Below are 24,719 nucleotides of genomic sequence, written 5' to 3'. Positions count from 1 at the left end.
CTCCCTTTACCCTCTCCATTCCAGTATTATTACCAATTCCTCCCTTTACCCTCTCCATTCCAGTATTATTACTAATTCATCCTTTTACCCTCTCCATTCCAGTATTATTACCAATTCCTCCCTTTACCCTCTCCATTCCAGTATTATTACTATTTCATACCTTTACCCTCTCCATTCCAGTACTATCACCGATTCCTCCCTTTACCCTCTCCATTCTAGTATTATTACTAATTCATCCTTTTACCCTCTCCATTCCAGTATTATTACCAATTCCTCCCTTTACCCTCTCCATTCCAGTATTATTACCAATTCCTCCCTTTACCCTCTCCATTCCAGTATTATTACTAATTCATCCTTTTACCCTCTCCATTCCAGTATTATTACCAATTCCTCCCTTTACCCTCTCCATTCCAGTATTATTACTATTTCATACCTTTACCCTCTCCATTCCAGTACTATCACCGATTCCTCCCTTTACCCTCTCCATTCTAGTATTATTACTAATTCATCCTTTTACCCTCTCCATTTTAGTACTATCACCAATTCCTCCCTCAGCTCTTTCCATTCTAGGCTTTTAAACCCACTACGATCATCACGAGTCTGAGGAGCCCCGAGCAGTCTAACATTGTAAGAAGACTAAGTGAGCTCGACGCTCGGCTGCTCCTGTCTGCAGGGGGGGTTGGGCTTGTGACGTGTAGCTTCAGGAGCTCTCAGCAGTTCCGAGTTGGACAAGAGAAGACAGGTGAGAACGGCCGAGGCGCCGTCTGACAGTGAGGCCGGAGAAGCCGCCTCCATAGTCCCCGCACACAGCGCTGCGCCGCCATCTATCCTCTTATATAGAGCGCGACCCCTTCATTTCCCGGGTAACCAACCCTCGCCCTGCCTCGTCGGCATATACCGTACGACAAGCGGAAGTGAGTTGGTTGGCACAGAGGCATGCTGGGAAACGTAGTCAAGCGGGCTCTCTGCATACGCTGTGATTGTGCGCTGAAAGACTACATTTCCCAGATACCACTGCGCTTCTAGGGAAAAGCTCTCAGATCACCCTATTCTGTGCATTTTCTGGGTAAGGCTGCGGTTATGTCGCGTTAATGTCGGGGGGATGTAAGTCCTGCGGGTTTGGGTGCAGTTCTGAAAGTGGGGTGTAGCTAGAGGGGGTCCAGCCGGGCACATGTAGGGTGTCAGTGCGTCTGATTGACGTATAGGACTGCAGCCTAGCCTCCATTGGCCATGGTACTAGCCCCTTGTGACTTGAAGGGGGACATTGGTTTTTGTAATGCCTTTTGACCTTCAGGCTTTTGGATTTGGTCACCCTTTCTGCTGGGTCATCTTCCTAAAGCTGGCTGTGGGTCACCGGGTGACATACCTCTGGTGCCATGGTGATGACCGCACAAACCTGCGTGTCATTGTGAAGCCACTGTCTGCCAGGTGACCACAGGTAGGTAGTAGCGGTTTACTTACCCATTACCACTCAATGTATAATTGCTGGAGGGGGGGGGGGTCTGGCCGCTGGGACCCTCAGTGTTTCTGAGAACGGGGGTCCACAGTGTTGAATGGAGCCGTGATGTGTGACCACTGCGCCATTCAATTGTTTGGGACTGCTGGTGATAGCTGAGCAATGTACTCGGCAGTCCCATACAAGTGGATAGAGCGGTCGTCACTAAGCGTACCCCTGTATTCATGATCTGTGGGGGTCCCACTGGTCAGACCCTCAGTGATCATTTATCCCCTATTGTGTGGATAGGTGTTAAATGATGTTCATGGGAAAATGGTTTTTATACCTTTTCTCTTGGTATAGGTCATCAATGTCAGATCAGTGGGGGTTCGGGGCCTGGAACCCCCACCGATCAGCTGTCAAGAGAATAGGTCCCAGCACAGCCTGTACACAATGGAGGGCGCCGTCTGCTCCCAGAACCGCCTGTGGTAATTATCACCTAATCTGACTGTAGGTCATCAGTGTCATTTAAAGGGAACCTGTCACCATGAACATGGCGTCTGAGCTGCAGGCAGCTTCTTACAGAGCAGGAGGAGCTGAGCAGATGGCTATATAGTTTTATGGGAAAAGATTCAGTAAAACTTGTATTTCATTCATTTAAATCCCTGCTCATTCTAAGCTCTGAAGTCCAGGAGGCGGGGCTATCAGTGATTGACAGTTCTCTGTATACACAGTCATAGAGGGAAGGCTGTCAATCACTGATGGGACCGCCTCCTGGACTGCAGAGCTCAGAATGAGCAGGACTGTAAATGAATGAAATGTAGATTATACCACATCTTCAGTCATAGATTCCCTTTGCCCCCTTCCAGACATGTGTCACTTTATGTGGTAATAACTTTGAAACGCTTTTACTTATCCAAGCCATTCAGAGATTTTCTCGTGACACATTGTACTTCACGTTAATTGTAAATTTGAGTCAATATGTTTATTATATAAAAAAATTTATATTTATAAAAAAAAATCCAAAAAGTGAAAAATTTCAGTTTTCTAAACCTGAATCTCTCTGCTTTTAAGACAGTGATACCTCATAAAATATGTATTAGTTAACCTTCACCGTATGTCTACTTTATGTTGGCATCATTTTAGTAATGTAAGTTTATTTTTTATAGGACGTTTGAAGTTTTAGGTTTTTAGAAGCAATTTTTGAATTTTTTTAAAAAAATTCGGGTCGTTGCGGACGCGGTGGTACCAAATATGTCTATTTTATTTTATCTTTTCTTACTATTTTTTTTAAACATTTTTTAAATAACCAATTTGGGGGGGGTATTTTTAGAATTTTATTTTAAAACACTTTAATTTTTTATTTTACACTTTGTGTCCCCCATAAGGTCATACAAGACCTCTGGGGGCCATTCAATTTCATTATTTTTCTTTAACTATTGATTTCTCCTGTAACTGGGGCTGACATAGTGGCCCCAGTTTGGGTCCATTCACATGTCCATGTAAACATTGCGGAACTAATCAGGACCCATTCATTCTCTCGGGCCGGAAGTGTGCTGTCCGCATCCGCATTTCCGGAGCGTGGCCCCGATCTTACAGGGGAAATACACCCCCCAGAGAGGCTGTACAGCCTCAGTGCAGGGCTGATCGAGGTCCGTGAAAGACCCGACAGCTCCTGCGATCACCTGGCCCCGGCGGTCACATGACCACCAGGTTGGGACAGGAAGCGCATAGCTGAGTGCTGTGTATACAGCGATCTAGAAGGCGGGGACACCCAGGAACGGTCCCTTCCTTCTCTCTGGGGTGCCCTGCTGACTTGCTGACTTGCAGGATTAGCGTGCAGCTGCCATATCTGAATGGACGTCCATTCAGAGATAAACCGACCGCCCAAGGACGTTTATAGTCAATGGGCGGCCGGGAAGTGGTTAAGGGTGAATCCCAGACAGGGCAGCCATTCTGTGGAGTTGCGGTGGGGATTCCAAATCTGCAGCAACTTCTAGTAAAGTACAAGGCGGATGACATTTTGAAAATTCCATCTTGTAGGGGAAGAATTCCACATGGAGAAGGAGCGTGCAGATTTTCAAATCCACAGGTTGCTTGCTATGTGATTAAAATGGCCCCTTCAGTGAAGAGGGTCACATCCACAGTGAATCCGTAGCAGAGTCCACGTGTGTACACTTGTGAAGATACCACTATATAGCATTACCCTATAGGGCAGGGGTAGGCAACCTCCGGCACTCCGGCTGTTGTGAAACTACAACTCCCAGCATGCATACTTGCTCTGCTCTTTTCAGAGCTCTCATAGAAATTTGTAGAGCATGCTGGGAATTGTAGTTTGACAACAGCAGGAGTGCAGAAGGTTGCTGACCCCCTGGTATAGAGGTTTTTCACTTTTTTTTTAATTTACATTTATCCTAGAGAGTAAGGCCCCTTTCACACATCAATGACAAGACTGTCAGTGGTTCATTCGTGAAGAATCCGTGTGTCTGTTTTCAGTCCTCCATGTTTCATCCCTTTTCCACTGACGTTTTTTGAAAATTGGTTTCCAGAGCGCCTCCCACCAACGGTCCCTGAAAACCACGGACCAAACTTGGATGGCATCAATGTTGTCAGTGATTTTCATGGACCCTTAGAACATAACGTGCTTCAGGGATCCGTAATCAGACAGAAATAGTGCATGCACATTAAAGGGGTTCTGCCGTTTTTTTAAACTGATGATCTATCCTCTGGATAGATCATCAGCATCTGATCGGCGGGGGTCCGTCACCCAGGACCCCCGCCGATCAGCTGTTTGAGAAGGCAGCGGCGCTCCAGGAGCGCCGCGGCCTTCTCACTGTTTACCGCTGGCCCAGTGACGTCACGACTAGCATCACTGGCCTGGGCAGGACTAGGCTCCATTCAAGTGAACAGAGCTTAGCCGTGCCCAGGCCATTGATACTAGTCGTGACGTCACGTCACTGTGCCTGCGGTAAACAGCTAGAAGGCCGCGGCGCTACTTGCCAGCGCCGCTGCCTTCTCAAACAGCTGATCGGTAGGGGTCCCGGGTGTCGGACCCCCGCCGATCAGATGCTGATGATCTATCCAGACGATAGACCATCAGTTTGAAATAACTGCAGAACCCCTTTAAAGTCAATGGATAAGTGAGCGGCTGGTGGAGACCATGGACAGCACCCATCGGCAATTCACTGACGTGTGAAAGAGGCCTAACTTTCCTTTGTCAGAAATTTTGATCAGTGATGGTCCGGGTGTGAAATCTCCAGTCACTGCTTAAATGCAGGGGCAGAAATGCTCAGCTGAGTGCGGCGTCCCCTCCCAGCGGGGATGGAGTCTCTCTGGGAGATGTTCATTGATTTCTATGTGTGATTTTGATGGGAGTGCTCTGGGATCTGTGCAAAGATCATTGGGCAGGGAGGGGGAGGAGATGAGCTGTGACACTGCCTGTTGTGAATCTGGATCTGTTTAGAGGCATTATCTTTCAGTGTAATCCTGCCTGTGATGATAATGTGAGGACTGCTGAGAACTGATCTCTACAGAACAAGAAGTGTCAGCCTGTTATGTGACTGTTTTAAGAGTCAAAACTGCAGGGTTTTAGGATTTTTTTTAAATTGTATAATGAAAACTTTGTGAACCATGTTTATTATATACTTTGGGGGTAATTTATTAATCTGAAATATGCCCAAATTAGATGCATTTCAGGCGCAGATTGTGGCGCAACAGTTAGTTGCACCGCAATCTGCTACTTTTCCCCACTTGCTCCATGTCAAAAAAAAGTGGGTGTAATCGGGAAAGGGAAGGGCCGGCAGGCAATCTCATTCATCGTTTTCTACGGCAGTTTTAGGGGTAGAAAATGGTCTAAATGTAAGACGGCAAAGAAGCCGTGTTACATTTAGACTGGCCGTTGCCTCTTCATAACTTCGGAGGACCCGCCGTTTGCTATGGGGCTTTATTAAGACCGGTGTCTAAAACGCCGGTGTTCATAAATGTGCCCCTTTGTGTTTTACTTGCCATCTTTAAAGGGGTTGTGCAAGACTGGGGGCGGGGGGTTAGGAGGACTCCCCCACTTGGCAAAGACCTGTAAAGGGAAGCTTGCTTACCTGCTTCTTGACGCTGGCTCCCCTCTCCTTCTCCTCCAGGCCTGCCGTGCTCCTCTGCTGTGACCGGATCCCTTTGTGCCGATTTATCATTACGTGAGAGGAGCCGGTCACCGCCATAGCTAGCGATTGGCTGCAGGCACAGCGAGGGAGCCTAGCGGAACACTGCAGGTCTGGAGGAAGGAGCCGGCAGGCAGGCGAGTACGCTCCTGCACAACCCCTTTAAGATCAGACCCTGATTTCTGTTCTTGAATGAGAACATTTATTGTTTGTATCCAGACCTCATCCTGCTCGCAATGTAGCATAGCATTGTATCTGAGAGCTGCGGCCATGGTAAGGGTAGGTTTCGTTTTCCGTTCTTCGAATTCCAAGAACAGAAAGCAAAAAACGGATCCTTTATTTTGAGCATCCGCTGTGCTCATTTCGCATCCCTTCAGCCGGTTTTAGCAATTTCCATCTGAGATCTGTTATTTTTGACGGGAGGAAAAGTCCTGCCTGGCTTTTGGTGCGTATTCTGCTCCTAAATATGTGAGGAACACATGTATTCCGCATCCCATATGGAATCCGTGCCATAGTTTATATTGCGCTGATTTTTCTGCACGTGGAATTAGGGTCTGCGTCATTGGACAAAAAAGTTGGCTGACATTGTGAATGGGGCTAAATCTGCATGAGGATCCGTGACAGAGGGCGAACCTCCGATTTCTGCTGCAGAGTCTTTGGCAGTGTCTTCTTATGTCCCTGTGTGAATGGTGACTCCATTACACCGGGCCCCGCTCACAGCAGTCTTTATATGTAAAGTCTATACATGTAATCCTCAATCAGTGGCTCTGTTTGTTAAACTAGCGCAATCGTCTGTAGTAGTACTCGCTATCAAAGCAGCGGTCAGGCCGGCGGCGCAACTCCCACCCCGCGTAATAGAGCTCTGATACATCACTGGCCGCGCTGTTCAGCATAGCGGCCGGCGATGTATCAGTGTCGGCAAACCATTTGCTTTATAAGATGCACTGGGCCCCCCCCCCAAAAAAGTGCATGTTATAAAGCGAAAAATATGGTAATTGGTTCCAGGACGACCATTGTATGTTGAAACCGTTGTAAGTTGAGTAATCAGTTCCAAGGCCCCAAAATGTCATCCAAGATAAGAGAAAATGAAGATTTAAGGAAAATAAGCAGATAACTAAGACAGATACAACAAGTCCTTACATATAACAGTCGGGAACAGCTGATAACCAGGAACTAAGGGCTCGTTCACACGAACGTGTGCTTCCCGTTGCCGTATTGCGGACTGCATTTGCGGATTCGCAATACACGGGCACCGTTCCGCGTGCATTCCGCATTCACTTCAATGGGTCCGCAAATCTGGAGATGCGGAAAAGAACACTACGGAGTGCTTTCTGGGGTTCTGTCCTGTGCCTCCTTACCGCAAAAAGATAGAGCATGCTCTATCTTTCAGCGGAATGGAGGGATCACGGACCCATTCAAGTGAATGGGTCTACGATCCCCATGCGGCTGGGCCATGGTCGGTACCCGTGCATTGCGGACCGCAATTTGCCGTCCACAGCACGGACACAGGCTTCACACAGTCATGTAAACGAGCCCCAATACAAATATTTAACCAGAGAAGTGGCCTTGATTGGTTGGGTTTCAGTCTGAGGCATTGTATGTTGAGTCTGGTTTCAACTTATGGGTCAGAAAAGAACAATGTATGTTGGAAATATTGTATCCCGAGGCCATTGTATCTTCAGGGACCACTGTACTTTGTTTCCTTTTTTCTTTCATCATTTGCATCCCATTAAGGGCCCATTCACGTGTCTGTAGTGTATTGCGGATCCGCAATACACCCGGCCGCCACCCCCTTAGAAATGCCTATTCTTGTCCGGAAGATTGGGGCCGCGCTCCGGAGATGCGGACAGCACACTGTGTGCTGTCCGCATCTCTTCCGGCCCCATTGAAAATGAATGGGTCCAGACCTGTGAATGGCCCCTAACATGTCTATTGATCCTGTGATTCCAATATTTCTACTACTTCTCGCTCTTAGTGCTGCAGTTCAATGTTGAGGAGAGGATTTGGTCTGAATGCACTTCTGGTGGATTCGGCGGTGAGCAGGTCCGGATCTGTGTGGGTTTATGGTCCTTGGATGTAAATATGGATTTTCCCCATTCATCCACAAAGGGCAGAGATTATGAAGATTATGAAGATGGCAAGGAAACTTAGTTTTTTTTTTTGAGCTTCGGGGACTTTAAATGGGTTGTCTGCAGTTTTTTATATTGATGACCTACCCTCAGGATAGGCCATCAGTATCTGATTGGTGGAGGTCTGACTCCCAGCACCCCTTCCAATCAGCTGTTTGAAGAGACCGCTACGCTCGTGCCAGCGCTGCTACAGTGTAATTACAGCTCCTCCATCCCACTCACTTCTATGGGACGGCTCCTTCCAATTCAAGTGAATACAGCGGAGTTATACACCATAGTTGTAATTACACCTGCTCAACGCAGCCTTTGCGAAGGCGAGCAGGTAAACGACGAAGAGAAGGCGGTGGATCATGCGAGTGCTGCTTCTCGTCAAAAAGCGGGGGTGACGGGAGTCTGATCCCTGCCAATCTGATATCGATGACCTATCCTGAGCATAGGTCATCAATAGGAAAAAAGTGGACAACCCCTTTAACAGACTGTTGTACCATTGGCTTTCAAGTTGAATATTTTATTTGATTCTCAGTGTGGGAGCTCTGCTAAGCTGTTAGGGGTGTGTCTGTCAACAACTTTGTCGACGGTTCCCAATAAGAACCAGCATCATATGTGACTACAAGGGCTCACACTTACTAACATGAGTGTACCTAGACATTGTCGGAAAATACGCCATTGTTTGGTGCAAATTTGCTCATATTTTACGCATCTGTGTGGCTTATTGTGAAAGGGGTGTGGTCTAGCATGCAACCACAAATTTGGCATAAAGTTTGGTCTCTAAGACGACCAGTAGTTGGTGTAGAATTAAGCCTCAATCACACATCCGTGAAGGTGGTCAGTGATGGAACCGTGTTGGTTCCATGTTTTTTTTTGCTGTCCATGTGCCATCCGTGTTGCACTGACCCTGCACAGCTGAAAAATAATTTTGAAAAAATCTCTTCCTAATGATCCGTAAAATATGGCTTCTGTGGCTTTTATTGACCCTTAGATTATAATGGGTGTGATGGATCCATGAACACGGACAAAAGAGAGCATGCTTCTGTGCTACAAACACTGACCCACGGACCGTGCTAAAACACTGATGTCTGAATACACACATTAAAACGAATGGGGACGTGTGCTGTCCGTGGAGAACACGTACGGTACATGGAACACTGACGTGTGAATGAGGCTGTATACAGGGTCTGTCCCTGCATCACATCCTGAGCCCCTGTGATAAATGTGGTGCAGATGGTCACACCCATTAGATAGAAAAGCTTCTTTTTATTGTTGCTGATGACGTTTTCGGTGCACCGTGGGCAGGGCCACTCCGTTTGGTGCACCTGGCTCCCCTTTGTCATTGCCCCGGCTGTGACATCTCGGGGGCGGTCAGTAATACAGGAGGCGAGTGCTGGGCAGCATTAATGGAGCGTCCACCCGCAGTGCATTTCTCAGGATCAAATTCTCACAAGAGAGGTGTGGTTATGTTTTGGGGCACCTACCTTACATGATGGTGTTCTTGCTCTAAAGTTTTGGAGGTGACAGACGCCATTTGGGGGGACTGGACATCTGTCTAATGCCTTAGGCCTCATGCGCACGACTGTATTTTTTTTTTGTGCCCGTTCCGTTTTTTTTTTTTTTGCAGCCTGTATACGGAACCTTTTCATTTCAATGGGTCTGGAAAAAAATAAACTGAAGTTACTCTGTGTGCATTTTGTTTCCGTATGTCCGTTTTTCTGTTCCGCCCAAAAAAAAAAAAGAACATGTCCTATTATTTTCCGCATTACGGTCAAGGATAGGACTGTTCTATTAGGGGCCAGCTGTTCCGTTCCGCAAAATACGGAATGCACACGGACGTCATCCGTATTTTTTTGCAGACCGCAAAATACATGCGATGGTGTGCATGAGGCCTTATTCACACGTCAGTGCCCGTATATTGTGCAGACCCGCTGCTTGCAGGCCGCACTGCTGGGCAACGGCCATGTGCATGATCCCTTATACCCTTTGTCTGTGGAGGCTCCTAGTTCTTGTGCTTGCCGAGGGCTCCGGCGGTCAGACCCTCAAAGCTTTATCCTGCCCTGTGGGGAAGGGGTTAAGTGTTGTGGCACAACCCCTTTAAGGAAGTGTCTAACAAGGAGTTTGTCAATTGTTTCCAATGACAGCCCGCAGAACTGTGAATACAGCTCTGGAAAATCAGGGTCCATTCATACGTCCGCAACTGTTTTGCGGCCCACAAATTGCGGATCCGCAAAACACGGACACCGGCCATGTACGTTCTGTGTTTTGCGTACCGCATAAAGCTGGCACTATGATAGAAATGCCTTTTCTTGGCTGTAGACAAGAATAGGACATGTTCAAATTTTTTGCGGGGCCGTGGAACGGAAGTGCGGATGATACTGAAATCGTGGACATCCCTGTAAGTTCTACATCCTGCTCATCCTGCATTGTAATCCGCCGAGCCCTTCTTCTGGTGTTTCTAGTCGGGCAGGTTCCCTGTGATCACGCCTATAAGGCAGGTATTCATTTCAGTGGCGATTTGCCAGCGTTCTCGTTACATAGGAGATTTTTTTCTGCCACGTTTTATTACTGCTCGGATTTATGAACTTTCACAACTGTCCATTACGTTAGATGGCAGACACGTCATCAGCAATTTTACAGTCCATTGTAGGTTTAGGAGAGCTCCAATGTGTTAAACGATCACCCGTCCATTTTAATAGGTACCATGTAATGCCTTATTTCCTCTGTAGGGGTCCTTTTACAGCAGGTGGATTCACTCTTAAAGGTGTTTTCCGGGTTCAGAGCTGAACCCGCACATGCCTCCATTTTCACCCCGGCAGCCACCCTGACTTGAGCATTGGAGCAGTTCATGCTCCGATGCTCTCCTTTGCCCTGCGCTAAATTGCGCAGGGCAAAGGCATTTTCTGGAGTTCCAGTGACGTACCGGGCTCTCCATGGGGTTGCCAGGAAGCCCGGTGACGTCACCGGCAATGATGGGCGAACGTTAGCGCTGCCCTAGCCAGCAAAACGGCTAGGGTAGCGCTAAAGCCTGCCCATCTGCGCAGGTGATGTCACTGAACGCACTGCCAGGTGGAAGCTTCTGCCCGGCAGTGTGTTATTGTAAACAAAAGAGCCCTTGCCCTGCGGGATCTAGTGCAGGGCAAGGGAGCGCATCGATGCTCCGATGCCAACTTCAGGGGGGCTGCCTGGGTGAAAATAAGGGTATGTCCGGGTTCAGCTCTGAAACCGGACAACCCCTTTGAAGGAGTTTTCTGGCTTCATGAGTGGATTCTTTTGCAATAAAGAAGTGATTGTTACTTACCTGGCAGATGCCACGCTGCTGTTCTGTTTACCTGGCTTCATCTTCGATGTCGACCACTGAGGCCAGTGATTTGACACCTTATCAATGTGATGCCACCACTGCAGCCAGGCAAACAGATCCAGGCCAAGAGGAGCGGAGCAGCAGTGTGGGATCCGCTAGGTAAATAATGATCACTTCTTTTTTGTAGGCGGATCCTGAAAGCCCCTTTAACCTGGCCTTATCCATTAAAGGGGCATTCTGAGATCTTTATATTGATCGGTGGGATTCGGGACCCCCGCAGGTCAGCTTTTTGAGAAGGCACCAGTGCACACAGTAGCGCCGCCGCAGCCTTCTCTCAGCTCACCAAGCACAGCGCCGTACACTGTATAGCGGCTGTGCTTAGTATCGCAGCTCAGACCCATTTACTTCAATGGGGCTGAGCTACGCCTAGGCCTTGTGACTGATGAATGTGACACTACGTGGCCTAGGCAAAGCTGCGAGAAGGCCATGTGGCTACTTCAAGTGCCAATGCACTCTTAAACAGCTGATCTGTGGTGGTCCCAGGTGTGGGACCCCCTCCATTCAGATACTGATGACCTATCCAGAGGATAAGCCATCGGAAAAGCCCTTTAAATGTGTATGATCTGAGCCCTTCTATTTTTAAGGAACAGGCTGACCATCTAATGTGTTTGGAGGCCTCGTGACTCTTCACACAATGGCAGATGTTGAAGGACACAAGGATCGGGCAGGTTGTATTTCAACCTGGTCCATTTGTTCTCAGGGTGAGGCTTCCTACTGAGAACACATGCTTGGTCTGTCGAGCTGAGCATGCATGTGTATGAGGGGCCTGGGAGTGATTGCTATCTTGCGTGCATGGCCAACCCAAGAGGGGTTTGTGCAGATGGGCTCGGAACAAAGCGCGTCAGAACAAAGGTCTTCATCACAGGAGCAGCATTTACAGACCAGTGCTGGACCGGCCGGCTGTAGTCTATTCAAAGACATTAATCATCAAATCATCAGGCAGGCCTGGCTCCACTTGACCCATTTACAGCTTATTTGCTTCTAGTTAATTGATAACATGTAGTATACCTAGATATCCTCAAATTGCCATCAAAATGGAAGATACCTGTTACCTGCCTGCGAGGAAAAACAATTGCAATGGAGATTGACCTGTGGTGCAGATTTCCACTGCAGATGTGTACATACCCTTTGAAGGGGTTGTCTGAGATTTTCATATTGATGGCCTATCCTCATGATATCTGTGTGTGTTTGTGTATATATAATATTTCTCCAAATGAAGTTCATTCCTTTTGAGGTCACGGACTTGCATTGCATTTACTTCATCTCCATTTTTGTCTGCACAGAAACAGAATGTCAGAAGGAGACAGTATCGGAGAATCAGTACATGGCAAGCCCTCGCTGATATATCGCTTCTTCTCGCGGCTAGGGCAGGTACGTGACATGCTGGACAGTTTTTCACTTTTTTTTTTTTTTTTTTTTTTTTTTTCTTGTGCATGTATTGAAGGTGTCCATTTTAGTAATTTAGGATGGCTTGTTGCTACTGTTAAAGAGCATTTGTCACCATGATCGGCCGTAATAAACCAGGCATACTGCCTGGTAGGGTTGATGATGCTGGGTGTAACAACCCCTCTGTTGCTGCTATCAAACGTTAGAGAAATCCATGCTTTTATTAGGTTGATGAGGTGCTTGGAGCGCTGAGGGCTGGCCTAGCTCCTCGGAGCACTGCTTCCTCCCCATCTCTCCCCTGTTCCCACTGATTGACAGGGCCAGGAATCCTCACTGCTCCAATGCTTGTCTGTGAAAGCTTACTCGTGCGCAGTTCAGGTCTTAGAGCGGCCCCGTCAATCAGTGGGGGAGAGGAGAATGTGAAATGGTGCCCTGAGTGGCTAGACCAGGGATGGGCAAACTGCAGCTCTCCAGCTGTTGTAAAACTACAACTCCCAGTATGCCCAGTCTGCCTACAGCAGGGCATGATGGGATTTGTAGTTTTACAACAGCTGGAGAGCCGCAGTTTGCCCATCCCTGGGCTAGACCGACCCCTCAGGGCACCTTACTAGCATAAGACCAGTATGAATTTCCCTATAAAGGACCAGGTGTAGTCCATGTACAGTCTGCTAGAGCGAGGACACAGCCGTCTGCTCTGATAGGGCATATGGAGATGAGAGAACCCCTCTGATTGTATGTATAATTACTGAAATAATCAATAGTGAAGGGCCAAACTGTTGTTCTAATAGGAAAAGGAAGATAAGCGGCTATAAAGCACTTCTTGAGCTGCCGACTGACCCTTGCTTTTCTGGAGATGTTGGGGTTCAGTGGTGCAGTCCTCCTAATCATTAGTTGTCAGGTCCCCAAGCGTTTGATTGCATCGACTGCTGACTATCTAATGTGTACGGCCAGTGAAGCTGGGTTAGCAGAGGCCGCTGCCAGGACCCACGAGATTTCTGTTTCCAGAAATTGCTTCAGTTACAAGCTGGGGCTGGAAGGGTGTAGCTGCAAGCACAAGGGACGGGTCAGTGGATGGGCCCAAAAGGGTGAGGCAATTAAAGTGGAGATGTGCCTGATGGCCAGCTTGTAGAGACATCAACTTGGCCTGGTATATGCATTAGTGGGATTTCATTGTAAAGGTGTCTGACACCCCAGTGATATGGGTATTTGCAGGTAGACCCCCATTCCCTGCACCCAGAAATGACCCGACATCTCGGGTGCACAAGACCACCTGCAGCGTGGTTATCTCGTCAACAAACACCGTTCTATTGCTTCTTCCCAGGGTCGAGGACCTCAGACAATAGAGCTTCCATTACCTACCTACTTACATAACACGTTACATTGATTATATCGTCATGCCCTGGATACATGGAAACATCTCGCGTTGCCTTGTGCGCGCTTGTTTTATGTAGGACATATAATACTTTTACAGGATTACGTTTTTGGGGCCTCCACCCTTTCGCTTTAGAACAAGGTGTTTGCTTGGGGGATTTTAATATGGCGGTTCGCACAGTCCTGCCCAAGGATTAATCTCTGTGCCCTGATAATGCAGCGATTCAGGAATGTGACTTCATCCTGAGGAACTTTCTCCTCCTAATCCTTTTTTCTGTGCGCAGTGTTTGACCGCCGGCTGTTTGTGCAGATTTCTCATGATTGTGTTTTAGTGGGTGGGAAAGGTTTCTTAAAGGGGACCTGTACGGGGATAGAAAGCTTAGACGGGATATGGACCCCTTCTAGCGAGCCACAGGGCTCAGTTCTGTCGCTGGAGAAGAGAAATGCTGTTAGACATCCTCTTATGTCCTGTCTGCTTGCTGTCAGTGAATGGAATCACTGCTCGCCTCCAGAGATCTACGTCGCAGCTCTTTTCATTTAAACTTGGTCATATTTATCTGTGTAATAAAACATTTGACTTGTGCTTTCAGGTTTACCAGTCATGGCTAGACAAGTCTACACCTTACACAGCAGTGCGATGGTTGATGACCCTTGGCCTAAGTGCACTCTACATGATAAGGGTTTATATACTACAGGTACTTTCTACTTTTTATTACTTTTAGGGTATATCCAGTTAGAAAAAAATGTATGATAAAATGGCCTCCCCCCTACTGTCGGCTCTGCATCTCGATGGCTCATGAGCATCATTATAGAGGCCTATAAAGGGTTTTCCAAAACTAATACTGATGACCTATCCTCTGGATAGGTCATCAGCATCTGATTGATGGGGGTCCGTCACCCGGGACCCCCGCCGATCAGCTCTGAGAAGGCAGCAGCTCTCGCAGTAGTGCCGCAGCCTTCTCTAAGCTTTTCCTAGGCCAGTGATGACGTGTTCATCGATGGCCTAGACATAGCTCAGCCCCAGTGAATGGGTCTGAGTGCGATAACCAAGCACAGCGACTATACAGTGTACAGCACTTGGTAAGCTATGAGAGAGGCCGTGGCGCTCACAAAAGCCCTGCTGCCTTCTCAAACAGCTGATCAGCGGAGTTCCTGGGTGTCGGACCCGCACCGATCAGATACTGATGACCTATCCAGAGGATAGGTCATTGGTATTAAAGTTGTGGAAAACCCTTTTAAGAATTATTTCCATTAACATTATTTATCACTTATCCACAAGGTAGGAGATAAGTTTATGACTTCTGGGACCACAACTGGTCACGAGAGAGGTGGGAATGGAGCGGTAATTGCTGCCTGACAACCACATAGATTGCCAGTGATATAGACAGAAAAGTGTCTGTACCGGGGTACGTCCACACATGACTGCAGGTACAGCGAATGTGTTTGCTGCAGTTCCACAGCAAAAAAAATGCCCAAAACGGCATGCATTACACATGGTTTTGCTGCAGAAATGGCAAGGGATTTCAACCTCCCCATTGCAAAGGGTGAAATCCGCAGTGGAGATCCGCAGCGTGTCAGAATTGACTTGCTGCAGATTTCACATCCACATTGCAGGCCAATTTGCACCACAGGTTTGCTACGCAACATATGTATGAGATTTTAGATCCACATTGCTTGTACTGTCGACGTTGTGGATCTGCCACATGAAAAACTGCAAGTCTGCAGCATTTCAGTCCACTGTGGACATGACCACCACTCCTTTCACTTCTATATGGCTATCACCATTTTATTACACACAGGACTTAAAAGGGTTGTCCAAGTTATATTTATTGATGACCTATCCCCAGGATAGGTCATCAATATCAGATCGGCGGGGGTCCGACACCCGGGCACCCCCTCCGATCAGCTGTTTGAAGAGGAGACTCGCATGGTGTCGGCGCTGCCTCCTCTTCACTGTTTACCTTCTAGCCGTTACACCTGCTCACCACTGCAGATGCAACGGCTAGGAGGTAAACAGTGAAGAGGAGGCAGCGCTGGCACGGTGCGAGTCTCCTCTTCAAACAGCTGATCGGAGGGGGTGCCGGGTGTCGGACCCCCTCCGATCTGATATTGATGACCTATCCTGGGGATAGGTCATCAATAAATATAACTTGGACAACCCCTTTAAAGGGGTTGTCTTATCTTAGACATCGGTGACATATCACTAGTATACGCCCTCCAATGTCAGAAAGGTGCGGGTCCCATCTCTTGTGCCTGCCCCTATCTCCAGAACAAGACCCCATAGTCAGCGGAGTGCAGCCACTCATGCCCGGCCACCCTCCATTTATTTCTGTGGGACTGCTGAAATCTTGCAGTCCAATAGCAGTGAATGGAGCTAAGGCTGTGATAGTGCGGTGCGCTCTTCATTTGTTTCTCAGGAACTTCGTAAAACAGATGAGCGTGATGCGCTGCTATGTTTGAAACTCCCATAGCAATGACTGGAGAGCACGCCGTGCATGCGTGGTGCACTCTCCTTCACTTTCGGGGGCCTGTTGTGGAGATTGATGCGGGTCTCAGACGTGGGATATCCTAGTGATACGCTGTCAAATTCTGAGTTGACAAAACCCCATGTGATGAATGTTGTAGACGGGAGCTTGTCACTTGCCTTTAGGGCTGCTAAACCTCCAGCATGGCATTATACAGCTGGGGTGTAGCTTTCTACCGATGTCCCTGTGAAACCAGACCTTTACAGGTTTACCTAAATTAAAAAAATTTTAGAATTCACTGCCCATTAATCTGTAACTTTCCTCCAGTGGCACTGGGCATATGCTTATTGTGCATATAAAGCTGAGGACAGTACACTGACTTCACTGTGCATGCTCCGGGGATCACGGCCAGTATTTTGACTTTTTTTAGGTAATCTCCTAGCTGCTGGGTTTCATGGAGTAATGTTAGAAAGCTAAACCCCAGCTGCATTGAAGGTGACTGGCTGTCTACTCATTCTTCTTCCCTCCTGTGCCATCTGTGACCCTTCTTTCAAGAACCATGCACTAATGCTAGCAGATGTGGGGAGAGACGTGTGCCATGGGGTGGGGGAGGCCAAAACTAAATAATATTTTCTTATGTAATCTTGATGCGGGTAGGGGATAAATGACCACCTTATAAAATCCAGCTTTCTCTTATCCGTTGCTGTCCTTTCTTTACAGGGCTGGTATATAGTAACGTATGCCTTGGGTATCTACCATCTAAATCTCTTCATAGCATTCTTATCGCCGAAGGTAGATCCGTCCTTGCTGGAAGATTCAGGTAAAGTCTGACCCCGACTCTTTCTTTAGAAATATTATTCACTGCAGATGATTCTGCAGTATCTGCTGCTGTTGAATAGCATGTTGGCATCAAATTTAGATTTAAAGGGGCAAAAATCATAAAATCTGCAGCTCATAAAAGTGCAGCTTTTAAAAAGAGCTGCTGCGATCGTTCACGTAAATGTATGTAAATGTGTCAAAGGAAGAGGTGGTGGTCTTAGCAGACATACTGTGGACTTCATTCAGTTATCCCATTGAGGGGGTAGTAAGGCCCCGGGTTTAGCGAGTGCTGACTAACTTGTTATATCGCTGATGGGCGCTCATTATGGCCCACATCGGTCCGTCTAAAAGGACCCTTACAGTCAGTCCCTTCCAAGGTTGAAATGGCTGCTTTCAAGCCACAAAAGAGAATATTTAGCTGCACAGTAAAAGAATATATGAAAATAAGGTAGACTATAAGTATAGTGCCCCTTTAATGTTGGTCATTCCTAGTGAACTCCCCATACACATGCATGCTTTGTTAGCTGAGAGTGCATGTGTTTTCAAGGAGTCGTTGGTGGCTTATCTACCTCAAGAACTAAGGATTGGGAATGTTGGAATCCAGTATGCCCGATCCTTTCTTCCCCTGACATATGCTGAATGAGTGTTTGAGCAACCTCAGTCTAATGTGTATGGGCACCTTAAAGGGCTTATCCGGGCCCCTCATACACTAGCGTCACCCACGATGCTAGGGAGGCTCGTCCCCACCGCGGACTGCTATTGGCTGCCTCTGTCGATTTTTTATTTTTTATTTTCATCCGAGCGATGGGAGACATGCAGCGGCAGCTGTGCGGGGATCCAGAGTGATGCAGGGCCTTGGCATTTGGGGGGTGGGGGTTGGGGACATTATAGGGGATAACCCAAAAGGGTTGTGCAAGACTGGGAGGGTTTTTGGACCCGTAAAGGTAAGCTTACTTACCTGCTTCCTGGCGCTGGCTTCCGCTCCTTCTCCAGTCCTGTGACGCTCCTCTCCAACATACGTTTTGACAACCCCTGCAGCCAGTCGCTCGCCGTGCCGGTGACCGGATCCCCTTTGCGTCATGTGACCCTTTGTCATGTTCACGTATGGGAAGGCGGTCACTGCCACAGCCAGTTATTGGCTGCAGCAATGTCAAACTGAAAGTTTACAGCGGAGCATTGCAGGCTGGAGGAGAAGGAGCGGGGAGGCAGCACCAGGAAGCAGGTAAGTAAGCTTCCCTTTACGGGTCTGGCCAAGTGGGGGGACTTTTGCCAACTTCTCAATTGTTGCACAACCCCTTTAAGAGAGTTGTTAGGGCTCTTTCACACTTGCGTTGTTCTTTTCCGGCATAGAGTTCCGTCGTCGGGGCTCTATGCTGGAAGAATCCTGATCAGCATTATCTCCATGCATTCTGAATGGAGAGAAATCCGTTCAGGATGCATCAGAATGTCTTCAGTTCCGGAACGGAACGTTTTTTGGCCGTAGAAAATACTGCAGCATGCTGTGCTTTTTGCTCCGGCCAAAAATCCTGAACACTTGCCGGATCCGGAATGAATGCCCATTGAAAGGCATTAATCCGGATCCAGCGGATTAAAGTGGGTGAGCAGTATACTTGCCGTCCGTGCGGCTCCCGGGGCGCTTCAGAGTGACGTCAGGGTGCCCCACGCGCATGGATCACGTCATCCATGCGCATGGGGCGCTCTGACGTCATTCTGGAGCGCCCCGGGAGACGCACGGACTTTAAGTATACTGCTCCCCACTTCACTTTACCATGGCAACCAGGACTTTAATAGCATCCTGGCTGCCATAGTAACACTGAACGCATTTTGAAGACGGATCAGTCTTCAAATGCTTTCAGTTCACTTGCAGTGTTACGGATCCGGCGGGCACTTCCGGCAAATGGAGTACACGACGGATCCGGACAACGCAAGTGTGAAAGAGCCCTAACCCATTGCACTGTAGCTTTGCTATATTGTCCATTATGGTTTGTTTGCTGCTTTTTATACAGTAATATCTCTTTCGCTCTTCTTGTGTAGATGAGGGGCCTTCATTACCCACAAAACAGAATGAAGAGTTTCGTCCGTTTATCCGGAGGCTGCCAGAGTTTAAATTTTGGTGAGTGTATGAGGATGTCTCTGTTCATGCAGCTCGTCAGCAGATAGAAGTCTTTGAGACGTCCTCTACTGTCACATTGTTAACTTCAAGTTACCCTCTATCCACAGAACAGGGAATACCTAATAGATTGTTAGGGTCTTGCCGCTCGGAACCTCATCAATCGTGAGAATGGGGGCCCTGTGGAACTAACGGCCATGTGCACTGTCTCTTCATCTCTATGGGACTGCTGGAGGTAGCAGAGTAAAGCTCAGAGGATTGAATGAAGCAGGAGTGCACTTGTTTAACCTGCCTCTGTGTTCATTGGGAGGGTGGGGGACTTGCGGAGTATGGGACCCCCCCCCCCCCCCCCCCATCCTGGTTATTAATGTGGGGTCCCAGTGGTAGGACCTCCTATCCTGTGAATAGGGGATAACTTGAAATTATTGGAATACCCCTTAAGAATTCTATTCTACTGCATAGATCAGGCATTCTCAAACTGCGGCCCTCCAGCTGTTGTAAAATTACAACTCCCACAATGCCCTGCTGTAGGCTGATACCTGTTCAGGCATGCTGGGAGTTGTAGTTTTGCAACAGCTGGAGGGCCGCAGTTTGAGGATGCCTGGCATAGATGTAGGTCTGAAATGAGCAGTACGCCGGTTCCATAACCTATTCACATTAAAGGGGACCTCCATGTAGAGCATTTGACCTATCAACAGGATATGGCATACATGCCCAATAGTTGTGGGTCCTATCTCAGAACCACCCTCTATCAGGAGTCTGTGGCCTTTGTTCATTAACCTCGGGATAGGTCATCAGTATAAAAAAGCGGACAACGCCTTTAATTCCAAGCAGCCACCAGTGCTACTTTACCATAGAAATAAATGGACAGGTGGCTGCACTTGTGTAAATCTCTGGTCAGTGCGAAAAGCTGGAACCACCGTTATAATGCAGGTGAAACAGAAAAAGTGAAGGAGGTGGGAGAAAGGATATCTATGAAGTAATAGGTCATTAAGCCTGATTTCCTTTGTTCCTTTAAGGCATTCGGCCACTAAAGGGATCGTTGTGGCGATGGTGTGCACTTTCTTCGAAGCATTCAATGTCCCTGTATTCTGGCCAATCCTGGTCATGTATTTCATCATGCTTTTCTGCATCACCATGAAGAGACAAATAAAGGTATGTTTTGGTGCATTATAATATTGGTTGCACAGTAAGTACACGGCCTGTAAATCTCGTAGCGTGGCGGCAGTAGGGTAATTATGGAACTACTGCGTGCACCATAGTAGCACTAGATGTGTTTGTGGTTGCTCCAATACAACAGGATCATTTCTTATTGTTCCTTCAGAGGAGGTTCATCTGTGTAAAACCTCTGGGTAAGGCCCCTTTCCCACGAGTGAGTTTTCCGCACGGGTGCAATGCGTGAAGTGAACGCATAGCACCCGCACTAAATCCGGACCCATTTATTTCTGTTGGTCTGTGCACATGAGCATTTTTTTTTATGCATCAGTTCTGCTTTGCGTGAGAAACGCAGCATGTTCTATATTCTGCGTTTTTCGCGCAGCCCTGGCCCCATTAAAATAAATTGGGGCTTCAGGGAAAAACGCATGGCATCCAGAATCAAGTGCGGGTGCGATGCGTTTTTCACTGATGGTTGCTAGGAGATGTTGTTTGTAAACCTTCAGTTTTTTATCACGCGCGTGAAAAACGCATCAAAATGCATTGCACCCGCGCAGAAAAAAACTGAATGCGATCGCATACAAAACTGACTGAACTTGCTTGCAAAATGGTGCGAATTTCCCTGAATGTATCCTGAGCCAAGACGTCACACTCGAGTGAAAGAGGCCTAAAGACTGCATTATAAGCATTTACCCAGAGGGAAGGTACACACCCGGCCCCCAAATTTTTTGTCATGCCGTTCTGAGAGATGAGTTTAGTTAGAGGCACCAAGGTATTGACATTTTCTACCACTACTTATTGGAAGAAGAAAGTGCTTGATGCTTCTGATCATCTAAGGTGTCAATAAGTTTTATGGCCTTATGCACACGACCATATTTTGGGTCTATGTCCAGTCTGTATATATTGCGCATTGCACACAGACCCATTCATTTCCATGCAGCCACATAAAATGTGGACAGCACACGGATGTCATCTGTACACTTTCTGCATCCGTGTGACTATGCCTGTCCTGCAAAAAAAATAGAACGTGGCCTAGTCTTGTCAGTTTTTCTGAACGAATAGGCATTTTTACAAATGGGGTGGGACAGACAGAACAGGGAAAATGCGGGAATTGCACATCTGGTATCTGTGAATCGCAAAACACAGAAGGTTGTGTGCATCAGGCCTTTAATGCTTTGTATGTATTATGGAACTTAAAACATTTTTGCTATTTGTTTTAATTAAACATTTCAACTATTTCTCTTCTGCAGCCTGCATGTATTACAATATATTGAAAGCTGCTCCATTAGGACTCATGCCCACGAACGTAAGCGCTCGGTGCCTGTATTGCGGACCTTAAACAGCCGGCCCGCAATATATGGGCACTGGCCGTGTGCACTTTGTTGTGCGGATGTGGACCTATTGACTTGAATTGGTCCACAACATACGACTGAAGATAGGACTTAGCTTCCATGGGCTTCCCATCCATGCCTCTGCAATGCAAAATAATAGAACATGTTCTATCTTTGGCCGTATGTTGCGGATCGCGGACCCATTCGAGTCAATAGATCCCCATCTGCAAATGTTGTGCACACGGCCAGTGCCCATACATTACGGGCTGCCATTTGCGGTCCGCAGCACGGGCACTGAGTGCTTGCGCTCGTGGGTATGAGCGCTTACACTCAGTCTGGCTCTAGTAATGCCATTCTCTATAGGGCTGCCGGAGATAGGTAAGTGATGTAGTTGGCCATCTCCAGCAGTCCTATATAGATGAATAAAGTGGCAATGTGCATGTTTGACTGCTGCGCCATTCGTATAGGGAGACAAAGGACCCATTTTAGAGGGTCACAGCATTTGCATTTAAATCTTGAACCCCCTTTGACTGAGCTCTGGCACATGGGATAGTGAACCGGGTTCTGCAGCCTGCATATATTACAGTACTCTGCAAGCTGCTTAATTCCTCTCCGTCTCGATCCTTAGAGCTGACTCCCTGTTGGGTCAGTCTTCACTCCCTCTCCTCTCCTGGATGCTCATCTAAACTGAAACCTGATTTGAGTTTGATATGACCAGGTTTGAGCTGAGGTGAGCGTTCAAGAGATGGAGGGGTTGGAGACTGACCAGACAGGGAGCCATCTATCAGGACTGAGACTGGACGGAAACGAGCAGCTTGTAGTGTATTGTAATGTAGGCAAGCTGTGAAATAAAAACAGCTGATCGGCCGGGGTGTCGGACCACCGCGATCAGATAGTGATGACCTATTCTGACAATAGGTCTTCAATATTAACAGCTTGACAACCCCTTTAAGCAGTTGTTTTTATTTTTGTCATTGACATGGCTGTAGAAGGCCTATTTATTACACTTTATTATATTCCCATTAAGATATTAATGTCTTACAAAATTATTTTATGTTTATAAAGTTTTAGCATACTCTTGTGTGCCCTACCGGCAGGACTACTGAACTTAGGTCCCCGGGGCTGACTGCAGAGGGCTTACCCAGCCTCCAATCAGAGGGGGATATCTATTTTGACCATGGTGCGGTCACAGACTGCAGCAATGGGTTAACAGTTGAGATTGGAGCAACCTCCGATCCTGGCTGTGGAGGAAAAGGCTGCTCTGAGAACCGGAGCTGTTAGTCACAGTCCATTTGTAGGGCAGGAATGCTCACAAAGGCGCTCTGCTCCCTCTGAAACAGCGAGGACAAAGGTCATGTGGTGGTCAAAATGAAGGTGATGGCAGCATCTCCAATCCAACAAGGTTTATTCACAAGTAGTCCCTGAGACAGCACAAAGGGTCCAAAAACAGCAGGGGTTTTACAGAGGACACGTCTGCTCTCTGGCACATGAATGTCCCATGAAGTGAATATGTGGGAGCATGTTTTCTTAGAACGCCAAATTGTGCCTTTCCTCTGTTATTCCTTCTGAAATAGTTAGAAAAATTAACAATTGAGTGTTATCGTGCAAAGGGGCGTGTCCCACACACTGACACTCGTCACCCAAGCAGTGCAGACAGTGTCACACCCTTCTGACAAGGGGAATGGTGACAACCAGTGGACAATTTGTTCATATTTCTCCAGGAGGAATAACAGATTAACAATACAGAGTTGTAAGAAAAGATGCTACAGGATTGTTACTTCATGGAGAATACAATTATTTACTGAAACAGACCTGACGGGAGAGGTGACGGGTCCTGTTAAGGCTAATGGCCATGAAAAACGGACACCCTGTCAGGTTTTCATGGCCATTTTTCTACCATTTTTGCATACACTTTCAGGTCTCCGCTCCTCTGACAGGATCACACAGCATTATACTGATTTATAATGCTGTGTAACCCTTGGAGTCCTGGAATCTATTGAATTACACAGAGCTAATGCTGTTAGTGTTAAGGGCTCATGCACACGACCGTATGTATTCTGCTGTCCGAAACACACGGATCCGCAAAAAATACGGATGACGTCCATGTGCATTCCGTATTTTGCGGAAAGGAACAGCTGACCCCTAATAGAACTGTACTATCCTTGTCCCTGTGGACAATAATAGGATATGTTCAGTTTTGTTGCGGAACAGAAATACGGACATGCGGAAATGGAATGCACACAGAGAAACTTCAGTTTTGTTTTTTTTGCGGACCCATTGAAATGAATGGTTCCGCATAGGGTCGTCAAGAAAATACCTTTGTGTGCATGAGCCCTAATACAGTAGATTCCAGGACCCTCAAGGTTACACAGCATTATAAGTGAGTATAATGCTGTGCGATCCTGTCAGAGGAGCGGAGGTCTGAATGGGACACGCTGCGATTTCCTTGCATTTGACAAGTATCTGGCCTTTCTCAAGATTTGTGTTGTGTGTTTTTTTTTTTTTGTTTTTTTTTTAAACTGTGTTACTGTGTTTGTAGTGTCTGAAGGCTAATTTCTGGATTTTTCTCTCGCAGCACATGGTTAAGTACAGATACATCCCATTCACACACGGCAAGCGGAAATACAAAGGAAAGGAGGAAACCGGCAAGCCATTTTCCAGTTAGAAGAAACTGTCGCCTTCTTTATGACTTTCTTATGTAAAAATTAAATCAACAAAAAAAAGGAAAAAAAAAACAGTTTTGAGCCATTGTAACAATGCCTTTTTATCCATATAAGCATAGGTGATTTTAAAGGATCCTAACAGAGATGGTAGCCCGCCCGTTCTTTCCCGCTGAGGATGTTCTACCTTTCCACTACACACAACGTACCATCACAGCGCTGTCCAGTGCGCTTGCGCCATTCAGTTGGGCTGCTAAAATGGATCAGATTGTGCTATACACTCAAAAATAAAGAAACAATGGCAACCTCGCACTCTAGCGGCAGCCATTTTGACGCTCACACTGATATTTGGCCTATG

General features: G+C 47.3%; 1 protein-coding gene across 3 annotated transcripts; it reads left to right on the top strand.

The window, feature by feature from the left end:
* Window positions 1-659: 659 nt before the first annotated feature.
* Window positions 660-24,706, top strand: RER1 (retention in endoplasmic reticulum sorting receptor 1). 3 transcript variants are annotated; one of them, XM_044281846.1, is made up of 7 exons: window positions 660-742; window positions 12,348-12,435; window positions 14,412-14,516; window positions 17,007-17,106; window positions 19,140-19,218; window positions 20,235-20,370; window positions 24,277-24,706. In XM_044281846.1, the coding sequence occupies exons 2-7, from the start codon at window positions 12,355-12,357 to the stop codon at window positions 24,364-24,366; spliced, it is 591 nt and encodes a 196-aa protein (XP_044137781.1). In that variant the 5' UTR covers window positions 660-742; window positions 12,348-12,354; the 3' UTR covers window positions 24,367-24,706. The 3 variants fall into 3 exon arrangements, with proteins under 3 accessions (XP_044137781.1, XP_044137782.1, XP_044137783.1); XM_044281847.1 differs by lacking the exon at window positions 660-742 and adding an exon at window positions 1,001-1,066; XM_044281848.1 differs by lacking the exon at window positions 660-742 and adding an exon at window positions 1,248-1,438.
* Window positions 24,707-24,719: the final 13 nt, after the last annotated feature.

Source organism: Bufo gargarizans, chromosome 2 (genome assembly GCF_014858855.1).
Source record: "Bufo gargarizans isolate SCDJY-AF-19 chromosome 2, ASM1485885v1, whole genome shotgun sequence".
Lineage (NCBI taxonomy): Eukaryota > Metazoa > Chordata > Amphibia > Anura > Bufonidae > Bufo > Bufo gargarizans.
The sequence above is the reverse complement of the archived record's forward strand: the minus strand, read 5'-3'. Positions and strand labels throughout refer to the sequence as shown.

Bases quoted from the DNA above. Each gene is read 5' to 3' on its own strand.
- RER1 (XM_044281846.1), top strand. From the start codon at position 12,355: ATGTCAGAAGGAGACAGTATCGGAGAATCAGTACATGGCAAGCCCTCG. The intron at 12,436-14,411 runs GTACGTGACATG...TTGTGCTTTCAG, and splicing joins TCTTCTCGCGGCTAGGGCAG to GTTTACCAGTCATGGCTAGA. The intron at 19,219-20,234 runs GTGAGTGTATGA...TGTTCCTTTAAG, and splicing joins CTGCCAGAGTTTAAATTTTG to GCATTCGGCCACTAAAGGGA.